This window comes from Oryctolagus cuniculus, chromosome 4 (genome assembly GCF_964237555.1).
Source record: "Oryctolagus cuniculus chromosome 4, mOryCun1.1, whole genome shotgun sequence".
NCBI classification, from domain to species: domain Eukaryota; kingdom Metazoa; phylum Chordata; class Mammalia; order Lagomorpha; family Leporidae; genus Oryctolagus; species Oryctolagus cuniculus.
Window position 1 is genome coordinate 2,122,221 of NC_091435.1, and position 13,766 is coordinate 2,135,986.

Consider the following 13,766-nt stretch of genomic DNA (forward strand, 5'->3'; position numbering starts at 1 on the left):
TCCGCACCCAGCCCACGCGCCCTGGAGTCACCCCAGGGGAGGCCGCAGCGCCCGGCGGGCGCGGGGACCGGGCTCGGTCTCCCTGGCGCCCCGGCCGCCACCCCACAACCTCGGCCCTGACATGCGAGTCCTCCCCACCCCAGCGCCCACGTCGGAGACCCGCAGACAGGAAAACTCCGGCCCGACCGTGTGGGAAAGGCTCGGCTCCCCAGGCCAGCGGCGGGGCGGGGGCGGGGGCGGGGCGGGGCGCGGGCGGCCCACGGGGGACGGAGGAGGGGAGGAGGGGGCGGGGCGGGACGGGGGCGGCCCACGGGGGACGGGGGAAGGGAGGAAGGGAGGAGGGGAGGAGGGGGCGGGGCGCGGCTGGTTGGGGGGGGGAGTGGGTCGGGACGGAGGGCGCGGGGCGACTTAGGGGGCGAGGAGGGGCTGGCTTTCGGGGGGCGGGGCGGGGCGGGGGCGGTCCACGGGGGACGGGGGAAGGAGGGGACGAGGGGGCGGGGCGGGGCTGGCTCGGGGCGGGGGCGGGGCGGGGCGCGGGCGGCCCACGGGGGACGGAGGAGGGGAGGAGGGGGCGGGGCGGGACGCGGGCGGCCCACGGGGGACGGGGGAAGGGAGGAGGGGAGGAGGGGGCGTGGCGGGACGCGGGCGGGGGTTGGTCCACGGGGGACGGGGGAAGGAGGGGACGAGGTGGGGGCGGGGCTGGCGCGGGGCGGGGCGGGGCGAGGGCGCGGGGCCCGGCCGCTCCAGGGTTCTTAGGCTCAGAGGCCGGCTGGAGCGCAGTCTCCACGGCCCCGGCTCCCCGCACCCCGAGGTCCCGGAGCCCCGAAGCCCCGGCACGCGGAGGTCTCGGCCCCGACCATGCTTCTGGGGAGGTGAGGCGACCGCGGGCCTGCGGTGCGGGTTCGTGGGGAGCAGGGCAGGCGGAGAGCGCCCCGAGGGCGGCGCCGCGGTCCGGGCCGGCCGTGCCCAGCTCGCGGTGCGGCGGCGGGAAGCGCGCGAGAGGGCGGTGGCGCGGGCGTGGAGGCCGCCGCCGAGCGCGGTCACCTGTCGGCAGGGGGCGCGCAGGGCGGGGGCTGGGACACACGGACCCGCGGCATTGCGTGGGTGTGCTTAGGGCGGGGTCCCCAAGGGCAAGGGGAGGGCTTCGGGCGCGCGCCGGCGGCGGGGAGAGCTCACCCACGGCCGGGCCGACTTTCCGCGCCCTGTGCCCCGACCCGGGCCACCTCAAGTCCGCTGATACCCAGCCGGGCCACCTCAAGTCCGCTGGCGCCCACCGCTTGGGGGACGCCCCCTCCCCACCCCCACTCCCGTCGGGGGCTGCCCGGGGCATGGGGAGGTGACAGCCTGGCCCCCTTACTTTTTGTCAAAATGGCCTTTCAGGGGGTCCTCAGGCTTCCACTTGCACACTTGGTGCCCTGGCCAGCGTCCCGGTTAGAAACGTGGGCAGTGAAGAGCATCCCTCAGAGAGAAAATAAAAGTCCCAGTGTCTCAGCCGCCCACGCCCTGGAGCAGTGGCCCTGCCCTGCTGCGGCTGACCCAGGGCCAGGGCCTGGGGCGATGGGGACTGGGGCGGGGAGGCCTGGTGGGAGTTGACACGCTGTCCCATCCACCGCCAAGACACCAGCCCGGCGCTGCCCCTGCAGGCTTACCAGGCTCTGGACGCCCAGCTGAGTGCAGTCTAGCATTGGCCAGGAGTGGTTGAGAGTGGGAGGAGGCCGGGCCCAGGCCTCCAGGCCCCCAGGCCCTCATGCCAGTGCCCTGGGCGCGGGTTGTGTGGCCCCTCAGTGGCCCCCGGCGTTTCCCAGGCAGAGGCTAAGAGAGGCAGGACGGGAGGGTCCCTCAGAGAAGTCGGGCGACCCCAGGGGCTCCCACCTCCTGGGGAGCTGGCCCCAGAAACAGATGGCTGGGGGGTGGGGCCCAGGCCACCGGACAGCAAAGGTGAGACGCCTCCGCCTGCAGCACCAGCGTCCCTGGAGTCCCGGCTGCTCCACTTCCCATCCAGGTCCCTGCTAACGCGCCTGGGAGAGCAGCCGGGAGTGGCCCAAGTGCTGGGCCCTGCGCCCACAAGGGAGTCCCGGACGGAGCTCCTGGCTCCTGCTTCGGCCTGGCCACTGTGGCCAACTGGGGAGTGAACCAGCAGATGGAAGAGTTCTCTCTCTCTCTCTCTCTCTCTCTCTGGAACTCCGACTTTCAAATAAATAAATAAATCTTTGAAACAAAAGCAAAGCTGAGGCGCCCTGGGGGACTGTGGAGGAGGCGGCCGGGCCGTGGCGCCCGTGGGAAGGATCCCAGGCAGAAGGTGCCGGAGCCTTGGGGTCACGAGGGGCCGAGCGTGGAGGATGTGAGAGGCGAGGCGCCGCCTCGTGGGTTTCAGATCGGCCGCGCTGCTCCAGGGGCTGCCCGCAGCTCACCGCACTCGCTCCCCCCCCCCCCCAAGCCTGGAATCCCTCCCCAGGGAGCTGGGCCTGGCCCTTTCTCACTGCTCCTTGTGGGCGGCAAGGCCGCCAGCCCCTGGGGACCTGTGGTATGTAGGGCGCACGCGGGGGGGGGGGTGTCCCGGCTCCTCTCCCAGAATCCCTGGGGTTCACGTTTCTGTGGTGGCTGCTGCTACCTCCTGCCCATGGGAGCCAGCCTGCTCCTGTTTGGAAGAAGCAGGTAACTCCCCTGGGGCCTGTCTCCCCTGGGGCCTGTCTCCCCTGGGGCCCCTCTCACCTGGGGCCTGTCTCCCCTGGGGCCCCTCTCACCTGGGGCCTGTCTCCCCTGGGGCCCGTCTCACCTGGGGCCCGTCTCACCTGGGGCCCCTCTCACCTGGGGCCCGTCTCCCCTGGGGCCCCTCTCACCTGGGGCCTGTCTCCCCTGGGGCCCCTCTCACCTGGGGCGTGTCTCCCCTGGGGCCCCTCTCACCTGGGGCCCCTCTCACCTGGGGCCCCTCTCACCTGGGGCCTGTCTCACCTGGGACCTGTCTCACCTGGGGCCTGTCTCACCTGGGGCCTGTCTCACCTGGGACCTGTCTCCCCTGGGGCCCCTCTCACCTGGGGCCTGTCTCCCCTGGGGCCCCTCTCACCTGGGGCCCCTCTCACCTGGGGCCCGTCTCCCCTGGGGCCCGTCTCCCCTGGGGCCTGTCTCCCCTGGGGCCTGTCTCCCCTGGGGCCCCTCTCCCCTGGGGCCCCTCTCACCTGGGGCCCCTCTCACCTGGGGCCCGTCTCACCTGGGGCCCCTCTCCCCTGGGGCCCCTCTCACCTGGGGCCCGTCTCCCCTGGGGCCTGTCTCCCCTGGGGCCCCTCTCCCCTGGGGCCCCTCTCACCTGGGGCCCGTCTCCCCTGGGGCCTGTCTCCCCTGGGGCCCGTCTCCCCTGGGGCCCGTCTCCCCTGGGGCCCCTCTCCCCTGGGGCCCCTCTCCCCTGGGGCCCCTCTCACCTGGGGCCCCTCTCACCTGGGGCGTGTCTCCCCTGGGGCCCGTCTCCCCTGGGGCCCCTCTCCCCTGGGACCTGTCTCCCCTGGGGCCTGTCTCACCTGGGGCCCCTCTCACCTGGGGCCCGTCTCACCTGGGGCCCCTCTCACCTGGGGCCCCTCTCCCCTGGGGCCCCTCTCACCTGGGGCCCCTCTCCCCTGGGACCTGTCTCCCCTGGGGCCTGTCTCACCTGGGGCCCCTCTCACCTGGGGCCCGTCTCACCTGGGGCCTGTCTCCCCTGGGGCCCCTCTCACCTGGGGCCCCTCTCCCCTGGGACCTGTCTCCCCTGGGGCCTGTCTCACCTGGGGCCCCTCTCACCTGGGGCCCGTCTCACCTGGGGCCCCTCTCACCTGGGGCCTGTCTCACCTGGGGCCTGTCTCCCCTGGGGCCCCTCTCACCTGGGGCCTGTCTCCCCTGGGGCCCCTCTCACCTGGGGCCTGTCTCCCCTGGGGCCCCTCTCCCCTGGGGCCCCTCTCACCTGGGGCCTGTCTCACCTGCGGCCCACCCGTCTCACCTGCCACCCGTCTCACCTGCCACCCGTCTCACCTGGGGCCTGTCTCACCTGGGGCCCCTCTCACCTGCCACCCGTCTCACCTGGGGCCCACCCGTCTCACCTGCCACCCGTCTCACCTGGGATCTGTCTCACCTGCGGCCCCTCTCACCTGCGGCCCACCCGTCTCACCTGCCACCCGTCTCACCTGGGGCCCCTCTCACCTGGGGGCCCTCTCACCTGCCACCCGTCTCACCTGCCTTTCTCGCGTTTGTTTTGCAGCGCTGGACTGTTCGTGCTGCTGGTCAGCGGCCTGCAGGCTGGTAAGTGCAGCCAGCGCCCCACACAGCTGCCCCCCTCGAGTGTCCAGCCTGCGCCCCGGCCAGCACAGGGCATGGGCCGTGTTCAGGTTTAGCTCCGCGCCCCGGCTGGGGCAGGAGGCCGCGCCTCTCTGCCGTGGACTCCCCGGGTCTTTAAGCAGGAGCGGCCCGCAGAGCCGAGCAGGGCCGAGGCCTGGGGCGCCTCCCGCTGGCAGCGTGGCCCCTTCGCACGCAGGCATTGAGTGGTCGCAAGCGAGAAACCGCCCTGCTGCGCTGAGTGCTGGCCCCAGCGATGTGTCCTGGACTGTTCCACGCTCACTCTTGACACAGTTCCAAGAAGCAGCAAAAGGGCGTGGTGGGCGTAGGCGCCACCCCTGCTTCTCCCAGCGGGCGCCTGTCAGGGCAGGAAATCCCGGGTCTGGCCGCACGTGGGTGTGCACTGTGGCAGGTCTGGCAGCACACACGCGTGCGCACCATGACAGGTCTGGCAGCACACACACGTGTGTACCGTGGCAGGTCTGGCACACACGCATGTGCACTGTGGCAGGTCTGGCACACACACGTGTGCACTGTGGCAGGTCTGGCACACACACGTGCGCACCGTGGCAGGTCTGGCAGCACACATGCATGTGCACCGTGGCAGGTCTGGCAGCACACATGCATGTGCACCATGGCAGGTCTGGCACACACGCGTGTGCACTGTGGCAGTGCCACTGCAGCCCTGCACGTGTCTCGCCCGATTCCCTTCTGCTCGGATGAGTCAGAACTGGCGTGTCAGGCTGCCTGGCCGCATGGCCTCGGCGCTGGGAGTCAGCGCGGGAGAGTGAGCTCCGCGCATGTCGGTGCCTGCAGGTGCCGCGGAGCAGGAGGTGAGGGCGATGGTGGGCAGCGACGTGCAGCTCGGCTGTGTGGACCCCAGAGGGGGCAGCTTCGACCTCAGCGACCTCATGGTCTACTGGCAAGTCGGCGGCTCGCACACCGTGGTGGCCTACTACTTCCCCGAGAACAGCTCCGCCAGCCACCAGGACGGCCAGTACCGGAACCGGGCCTCGCTGTCGCTGGCCGCCATGAGGCGGGGCGACTTCTCGCTGCACCTGCGCAACGTCACCCCGCAGGACGGGCACACGTTCGACTGCCTGGTGTTCCGCAAGTCCGTGCTGGAGAAGATGCTGGAGGCCAAGGTCACGCTGCACGTGGCAGGTGAGGCGCGCGCCTGCCGGCCGGAAAGGGGCCTCAGCTCTGCAGGGGGCTTCTGCCCACCCCGGACGCTGAAGGGAGGGGTCGAGGGGAAAGCCCTGGGCCTGTGGCACTCCCAGATCCGCGCTCTGCCACCCCCTGGCAGCTTGGGCGAGATCAGAATTCAAGAGGGGCAACAGGGAGCCCAGGGCACAGCCCAGCAGGGAGGTGGCTGTGCCCACTGCCGGGCCGTCCACGCCGCCCGTGGGAAGTGCAGAGCCCAGCAGGGGCCCGGTTGCCACCCACCAGGCTCAGCCGCCACCCTCCTGGAGGTGGTTGGGGGAACCAGTCCGGGGTAGAACTTGCCTGTGCCACTGCTCAGTCCACAGCCCCATCCTGCAGCCACCCAGGGTCAGGGGCTGGGCAGCCCCTCCCCTGCAGCCTGGCCCTGCCCTCCCCGCCCGTTCTCAGCCGGCGGGTCCCCACCCTCGCTGACTGCCTGCCTCGCTCCCCCAGCCAACTACAGCCTGCCCGTGGTCAGCACGGCCAGCGGCGCCTCCCCGGACGGGGCCCTGACCTTCACCTGCATGTCCAGCGACGGCTACCCGCGGCCCAACGTGTACTGGATCAACAGGACGGACAACAGCCTGCTGGACGAGGCTCTGCACAACAGCACGGTGTCCCGGAACGCGCGGGGCCTCTACGACGTGCTCAGCATCCTGAGGGTCCCTCAGGCCCCCAGCGTGGACGTCGGCTGCTGGATAGAGAACGTGGTGCTGCAGCAGAACCTCACGGGCAGCAGCCGCACAGGTACGGCCGGCCGGGCTGCGGCGGGGCCTCGCGGGCAGAAAGCCGCCCTCCGCGGGCCTGAGCAGAGCCACAGGGGGCTGGGTCCCTGTCGGCAGCAGCAGATGGGGCGCTGGATGCCCCTGCCAGCTGTGGGGCGGGGTCCTGTGGGGCCCGAGGCCCAGCAGGAACACAGGGCCCCCCGGTCCCGAGCTCAGGACCTGCTGGCCCCTCCTGGACATGACTGGGCACTGGCCCTGCTTTCTCTCTGCACCTGCAGGTGCCCCCAGGGCCGCCGTCTCCGCCCCAGCGCACAGCGGCCTCTCTCAGAGCCTGTGCTGCCCCGTGCCCGGGACCAGCAGCTCCGAGCCTTGGCCCGGGTTTTCCCAGGATGCCGCAGGGCCAAGGCACCTTCCATGTGTGCCTGCTGCCCCCAGGGCTGCCATGGCTCTGCGGGGCAGAGCTGACAGAGGGCAGGAGCCTCGTGCGCCCTGGGGTGGAGGCCATGGCGAGGAAATGTCCCTCCCAGGAACCCCCCCGGAAGGCTCCAAAGCAGGGCCCCAGAGACCTGCACACGTGCTCACAGCACCCAGCATGGTGGATTAACACAGCGGGGTCCAGGCTGGGACAAGGGACACGTGGGGCAGGAGCCGGGGGCCACGCCACGCATGAGCCCCCGCGTGTGCCATGTGGCACACAGCCGCTGCCGCCCCACGGAGCGGGGAGAGAGGGGCCATGGCTGCTGGGAGGCGCGGGGCTTCCTCTGGGGTGAGGAAAGTTCTGGAATGAGCGGATGCCCTGGCCACGCCACGCCCTGGAGGCAACAGGTGTCACTCAGTTGTGCTTTTGAGACGGTTCATGAATTTCCCCCTGATGACAAGAGATCCAGCAGAACCTGCCGCGGGCCCCCGGGGGCTGCGTGGGGCGGGGCCGCCGTGGGGGCGCCCCCTAGGGGTGGAGAGAGCCCCTCTCTCTCCGAGGCCCTGAGGGAATTGGGTTGTTTCCTGTTCTTGCAGAAACTTTCGTCGGGACCACAGACAGGATCACAGAGCACCCGGCCGGTCCCCCGGAGGAGAAGGGAGCAGCCGCGCTCATCATCCTGGCTGTGCTGTGCATGGCAGGGGTCGGGGTCGGGGCCTGGGTGTGCAGAAGCAGGTGTCCGCGGGGCGGCTACGCAGGTACGGCCGACGCCGAGGTGGGGGGGGGAGGGGCATGTCAGCGTTTCGGCTTCCGGGACGTCCCTCGCCCCGTGGCCCGGGGCTTCCATTGGAAATGGCAGGCTGAGCAGCTCGGACGCGCTGGGCTGTGGGTCCTGGGCCGGCCGAGCCATGGGGGTGCCGTGAGAATCCCAGAGTCCCAGTCCCCGGGAGTGATGGATTCTAAACTAGAGGTGGCGTCTGGCTGCTCCCTCTCTGGGGTTCGGCCGCCAAGCACGGGGACGTGTGAGGTGGAGCGGCAGAGCCTGCTGGGGCGGGAAAGTCCGCACGCCCAGCGGGGGCTCTTCCTGGGGAGGCCGGGAGGGCAGGGGCAGGCGTGGGGGTTATGGGGACGCAGCGTCCACTGGGTGGAGGGCTCCGCTCCCATCGGAAGTTGATTTGTGGCTCCCGTGCGTTTCCACCAGTTGTCCCAGCACTGCCCACCCGGCTCGGCTGGGTCGGGACCCCTGAGCCTAGGACATAGGACAGCGGCCCCTCCCCCTGGAGGCCTGGGGACAGTGGGGGCAGGGCTGCCCTGAGCTCAGAGCCCCGCCCCTGCTGCCTCCTTGAACCCCTTGGTTTGTCCCGCAGGTGCCCAGACTGTGGGGTCCACACTGGAGTTCACAGGTGAGTTGGAGGTGGGCGTCCTCCCTGTGCTCGGAACAGAGACAGTGCGCACCCCGGGCGGCACGCCAGACCCCCCTGGGACGCCGGTGCCCCGGTTCCTCCCTGCATTGGGACAGGCGCTGCCCCCCCTCCTCAGGACTGGGGCGGGGGCGGGGTGTCACACACACACACACACACACTCACACACCCTCACCCCATCTGGGAACATATCCACACGCGGTCACCAGCCACCTACATGGGCAGTGGGCCTAGCAGCCAGGCCACCCCAGGCTCACTGCCTGTTTGCCCGCTGACCCTCCCCAGAGGCCAGGCTCCCCGGCTGCATCCTCGCCGGACCCATCCCCCCGCAGAGCCCCAGGAAGCCGGCTCACGTTCCTCTCTCCTCTCTTTCCATCCAAGACCGTGCCTGATTGGAACTCAGCGCCCGGGACACAGAGGCGTCGGTGAGAGGGTGTCAGCCACTTGAGAAGGGACAGGCGTAGGCCAGGTGGCAAAGGGGACCAGAGCTCCCTGCCCCAGGAGTGCTGCCGGCGAGCGCCCAGCGCTGACCCCAGGGCCCTGAGGGAGGCCCGCCCGGAGGGTCAGCAGCCCCGCGGCCGAGGCCCCAGGCGAGTGGGCCTCACCTGGCCACGCGCTCTCCCGCCCAGAGCCCAGGAGCGGCTGCGGCCGGCACAGGCCCTGCTCAGCGTGCCGAGCAGGCGAGGACACGGGCCATTCTGAGACGGAACGAGGGACTCCGGATTCCTGGGAAGAGGGCGTGGCTGCTCCCACTAGGACATTTGCAGCGCCTGTCACAGGCGCTCCCGCGTGTGCACACGCGTGTGTGTGGGAGTGCAGGAAACGCCGGACACGGGAGCTTCCTTCTCTTCCGGGACGTTCGCTGGGAGGACGCCGTCCCCCTAGAGGCCCCGAGAGTGGCTTTGCCCCAGGAAGCCTCTCCACAGCCACAGGGTGGGCGGCCCACGGCCGGCAGACTCTGGGAGGCGGCTGCGGGTGACACGGGCACTGGACCAAGGCGGGACACGGTGGGCAGCTTGGCCTCTGTCTCAGACGCAGCACTGGCCCCCGGGCTGCGTCCCTGCCCATCCCAGGACCGGTCAGGCTCAGGCCACTGGGTCCATCGCCGCCGGACGCCTCTGCTGTGCAGACCAAGCCCAGAGCTCCGAGAGACGGCGTCTCTGCAGGATACCTCCCGCGGGCGGGCGCGGCGAGGGACAGCAAAGCAGTAGGAGGTGGCCGTGCGCCATGCCAGAGCTCCGCGGTTGTCATGAGCCGCAGTGGGGAGGAGCCGGTGCCACCCAGGGCCCCCGCAGCAGGACTGCGCGCTCGCTCCCCCCTCAGCCTGAGCGTCCCCTGGAGAGACTGGGGCTGGGCAGCGGTGGCTGTCAGCTTTACCCGCCCCCCCGGCTCCTCCCCCACCACTCCCCTGCGGGCGCAGCGTGCACCCTGAATGCAGTGGCCGCCCCAGCCCTGTCTCCCTGGGGTCCTAGCAGCCCCTGGGACCTGGGGCTGGGGAAGAGCCTGCGCTTGTGCGTTTCCGAGGCTCGCCCGGGTCCCAGCCCCTCGGCTGCGGCTCTCAGAACTGTGCGGAGAATACAAGCCGTGAACCACGCCTGTGTCAGAGCTGTGCTCAGCCCTGCGTCCGGCGGCGGCAGGGCCACGTGTCCCCAGCACTGCTGTCCGTGATGCCCCAGAGGCCGCGGTTGGGGCTGACCGTGGCACACTCCGGGTGTGACGGGCACCAGCACCCAGTGTGGCCTGCCGCAGCCCAGGGCCAGCATCCCCGCCCCTGCCTCCCCTTGGCTCCCGCTCACGGCTGTCTGGCGGGCAGGCAGGGCCCAGGCCCCTCCTCCACTGCACTTGGAGTCCCAGGCATCAGCACCAGGGCAGAGGCCTCCTGGCACTCCCTGGCTCAGCCGTCAGGGTGTCCGTGGCTCTGGCAAGCACCAGCCAGGGCGGTGGGCGGGCTGTCACCAGGGCAGGGGACAGGAGGGCAGCCGCTGACCAATGACCCCGAGCTCCTCGCTGTGCTGTGCCTTGGTTTCCCCTCCTGGAAGCCAGGATGCAGTGCCACTGTCCAGGCCTGGGCACTGCCTCCACCCCCTCCCCCGCCAGCCTGGCCAGGCCCTGGGTCCTGGTCGGGGGCAGAGGGCAGTGGACTGCCACTCGTCTTTGCCTCCCTCCAGCCCCTGCCTCTTAGGGGAGCGCCCCAGCTGCTCCTCGGCACCAGGGGGCCATCTGGGGTGGACTTGTGACCCCAGCATGGCCGACCTCGCCAGCACTCTGGAACGCCCGGCACCGGGCCACCAGCCTCGAGCAGCTGTCCCTGCCCCTCCCCCGCAGCCGCCCCACCCACTCGCCTCCAGCTGGGGAGGAGGGGCTGGCCCCAGGTTCTGAGGTCGGAGTCCCTGTCAGCTTAGCTCTGGGGGCCCCTGGGGCCCTGCGCCGGCCTGGCAGTTGACAGCAGCGTCAGGAGCCCCGCCTGCCGCGGCCGCCCCGGGTTCCTGAGGGGTCATGGCTGTTAAGCAGCTGGGGCCAGAGGGGCGGTCTTGACCCAGGGCCTTGGCCTTGGCCTTGGCCTTAGGCCTGTGGAGCGTCCAAGCCGGCGGCCGCCCGGGGCCTGCCTGTCCTCCTGCGCCCCTGGCCTGCGGCTCTGTGCAGCCAAGGCAGCTGCGGGCGAGACTGGAAACTCGGGAGATCTGTAGCCAGCTAATATTTTTGTTTTTAGAACAGCACTCTTATGTTTTTTAAAAGATTTATTTATTTGAAAGAGGAAAAGACAGAGAAAAGAAAAAGAATCTTCCACCCGCTGGTTCACTCCCTAAGTGGCTGCAATGGCCAGGGGCTCCAGCCAGGTCTCCCACGCAGGTGCAGTGGACCAAGCACTTTGGGCCGCCTTTGCTGCTTACCCAGGCCGTTAGGAGAGAGCTGGATGGGAAGTGGAGCAGCCAGGACTCGATCCAGTGCCCCTGTGGGGTGCCGGCACTGCAGGCGGCACTATGCCACGGCGCCAGCCCTGGCAGCTTAATTTTTCAGGTGACAATTTTGAGTGGTCCTGGTCTGATAGAAAAATCCAGATGGCCGTGGCAGCACAAAGGTCCCCACCCCCTGACAAGGCGGTGCCTGCTTGTCCCCTCCTCCCCGGGCAGCGCAAGCCCTCGGTGCCTGTGCAGGACGCCGCTGTCCACAGTTGCGCAGTCTGTCCGTGCCCTCCACGACCGCGGTCGCCTCTCCCGAGTGAGCACAGCTCACGGCCAAGCCTTCCGAGGCAGCAGAGGGGCCTGGGCCGCGCTGGGCTCCCCCACCTTCCTCTGGGCCGTGGGTGCGGCCTGCGCTCCCTCCCCACCGCTCAGACCTCTGGGTCCCACCCCAGGACGGGCACAGCGTGCGTGGGGCTCTTGTCAGGGAGCTCAGGCGGAGGCTGGGGGGCTGTGGGGTGCAGGAGGGAGCTGGCCAGCAGGGTCAGTGGACGGAGGGGCAGCTGGAGGCAGGCCCAGGAGCCCCTGACACGCAGGCACCGCACAACCCATGGAGGAGCAGCCGTGACCCAGGCCCGCACGGGAGCGACTCGCACACGGGGGCTTCAGTCCAGACCCAAGGTCAGGAGACAGCCGAGACGCTCGTGGCCATCCCCGGACGGCTGTGCGGCAGAGCCGGCTGTGCCCCGCCCCCACACACACACCCGGGACTCCATCCCGGCTCCCAGCAGACGTGGACCGGGGCTGCTGGCTCCCGAGGCCAGAGGGGCCGCGATTGTCACAGTGGACGTTTGTTCCGAGACAGAAAGCTCGCTCTCGAGAGGGTGCAGGGGCCAGTGGAGGGACCGCGGGGCACAGGGGCTACAGGCACCGGGTGAGGGGCCCCTGATGAGGCTGGGGACCTGGCCGGCATCACCCCTGCACACCGGCTTCCAGGTGGAGGCTTTTGCAGGCTGGCGTCTGACCCTCAGCCGAGCGCTCAGAGCCACGGTTTCTTAGCTCCCGCCCCGCCCGTCTCCCGCCTCGACTTCCCCAGGGAGCCCCGTCCGACTCCCGCCTCGACTTCCCCAGGGAGCCCCGTCCGACTCCCGCCTCGACTTCCCCAGGGAGCCCCGTCCGACTCCCGCCTCGACTTCCCCAGGGAGCCCCGTCCGACTCCCGCCTCGACTTCCCCAGGGAGCCCCGTCCCTCTCCCCCCCTGTCTGCTTGCTCAGGGAGCCCCGTCCCTCTCCCGCCTCGACTTCCCCAGGGAGCCCCGTCCGACTCCCGCCTCGACTTCGCCTCACAGTGCCGGGTTCGAGTCCCAGCTCGGCCACTCCAGACCCTGCTCCCTGCTGACCCCCCTGGGGGGCAGCAGGTGGTGGCTCAGAGTGGGGGACCCGGCTGTTGTGGGCATTTGGGGAGTGAGCCAGCAGACGGGAGAGCTCTCTCTGCCTTTCAAATGCAAATAAAATAAATAAAAATAAGTTAGAAATGCATCAAACCCCGGGTTCCCCCAGTCCGCACTCAGCAGTGCAGCCTTGGGCAGCGGCGTGCGGCAGGCAGGGCAGAGACGGCCGTGGTCACAGCGCAGGGCGGCCAGGCCGGGCTCGGGGTCCAGGGGTGGCGTGAAGAACCCTGACGGGAACCCAGAGCTGCAGAGCCTGGTGCCGCAGGGGGGCCGACCCCGCCGCAGCTGCTCCCGGCCCCCGGCTGCCCGAGGTCCCTGCGGACCGGGGCAGGCCGATGGCTCAGCGGAAAAAGACAAAACCCCCCCGACAGAGGAAGCAGCGGCTCCTGCTTCCTGTCTGCTGGTGCCCCTGCCTCGGGGGAGCCACGGGAGACCCCGTGCCCACAGGCTCCGCAAGAAGCAGTGCCCGCGGCCCCCTCCCCCACCCAGCCCCTCTATGGCCGCGTGGCCAGCTCGGAGGGTCAGTGCAGGACGGCGGGTTCGCACTGCAGTATTTCCAGTCCCCTCCCGGCCCAGGCAGGCCCCGTCGTCGACTGGGGTCCACTCCACCCCAGCGGCTCGAGGCACACTTGGACTCCACGCTGAGTCCCGGGCGCAGCTTGCGCTGAGCAAGGGTTCCCAGCATCCTCTAGGCCGGCCACCTGGGTCCCCACACAGGGGTCAACACCGTGAGGCCGAGGGTGGAACACTCATCTCTCCCGGACCCTCACTGAGGCCCTGTGGGGGACCCATGACCACCCGTCTGGGGCCAGCAGCGGCCGGCACGTCCAGCCGCCCTCGGGGGTTTATCTGTGTGCAGGCCAGCGGGGGAGGGGGCAGCCCCGAGGGTCAGACGTACACTGCCTGGCCTCTCCTTGTTCCTGTCCAGCAGCCCCGCCCTCTGGTCAGGTACTAAGAAGAGGGCAGGGCCAGCACAGGCGCAGGTGCATCCGAGAGCCAAAGCCCACGTCCCCGGGCCTCGCATCCTGCGTGTGGTCCACGGGGTGCCACGTCCGGTCGGCCTCTGCTGGTGCGGAAGGGGGGAGGGGGAGGGGAACACCGGGGTCCCTGTCCGTCTGCAGGTGGCGGCCCCTCTCCCCTGGGCCCCGTCCGCTCTGCTCCGCTGCCCCGCGCCGCATCCAGGCTTCCTGATTTAGCTGGCCCGGCAGCACGTGCGTGGGGAGGCTCAGCTCACAACAACAGTGTCATGTGGGCGGGGCGAGCATGGCCGCCGCTTCCACAGGCCTGGGGTCGACCGCGGGATTCCTCGCCCAGCCCCTCTGCTGTGTCTGCAGCCTTGCTGGGGGTCCCTGG

The 13,766-nt window shown here is 70.5% G+C and overlaps 2 protein-coding genes across 2 annotated transcripts in view; one reads left to right on the plus strand and one right to left on the minus strand.

The window, feature by feature from the left end:
* GATD3 (glutamine amidotransferase class 1 domain containing 3) overlaps positions 1-13,766 on the minus strand; it is a 64,032-nt gene that overhangs the window by 11,611 nt on the left and 38,655 nt on the right. The gene's annotated exons all lie outside the window — the stretch shown is intronic.
* On the plus strand, positions 719-9,656 carry ICOSLG (inducible T cell costimulator ligand). Its single transcript, XM_070071772.1, has 7 exons — positions 719-872; positions 4,223-4,263; positions 5,113-5,460; positions 5,953-6,246; positions 7,239-7,400; positions 8,010-8,045; positions 8,445-9,656. Exons 1-7 carry the CDS (start codon positions 859-861, stop codon positions 8,453-8,455), a joined length of 906 nt encoding a protein of 301 aa, XP_069927873.1. The 5' UTR covers positions 719-858; the 3' UTR covers positions 8,456-9,656.

Excerpts from the sequence above, each read along its gene's own strand:
- ICOSLG (XM_070071772.1), top strand. Across the intron at positions 5,461-5,952 it reads GGTCACGCTGCACGTGGCAG|CCAACTACAGCCTGCCCGTG; the intron begins GTGAGGCGCGCG and ends TCGCTCCCCCAG. Across the intron at positions 7,401-8,009 it reads TCCGCGGGGCGGCTACGCAG|GTGCCCAGACTGTGGGGTCC; the intron begins GTACGGCCGACG and ends TTTGTCCCGCAG.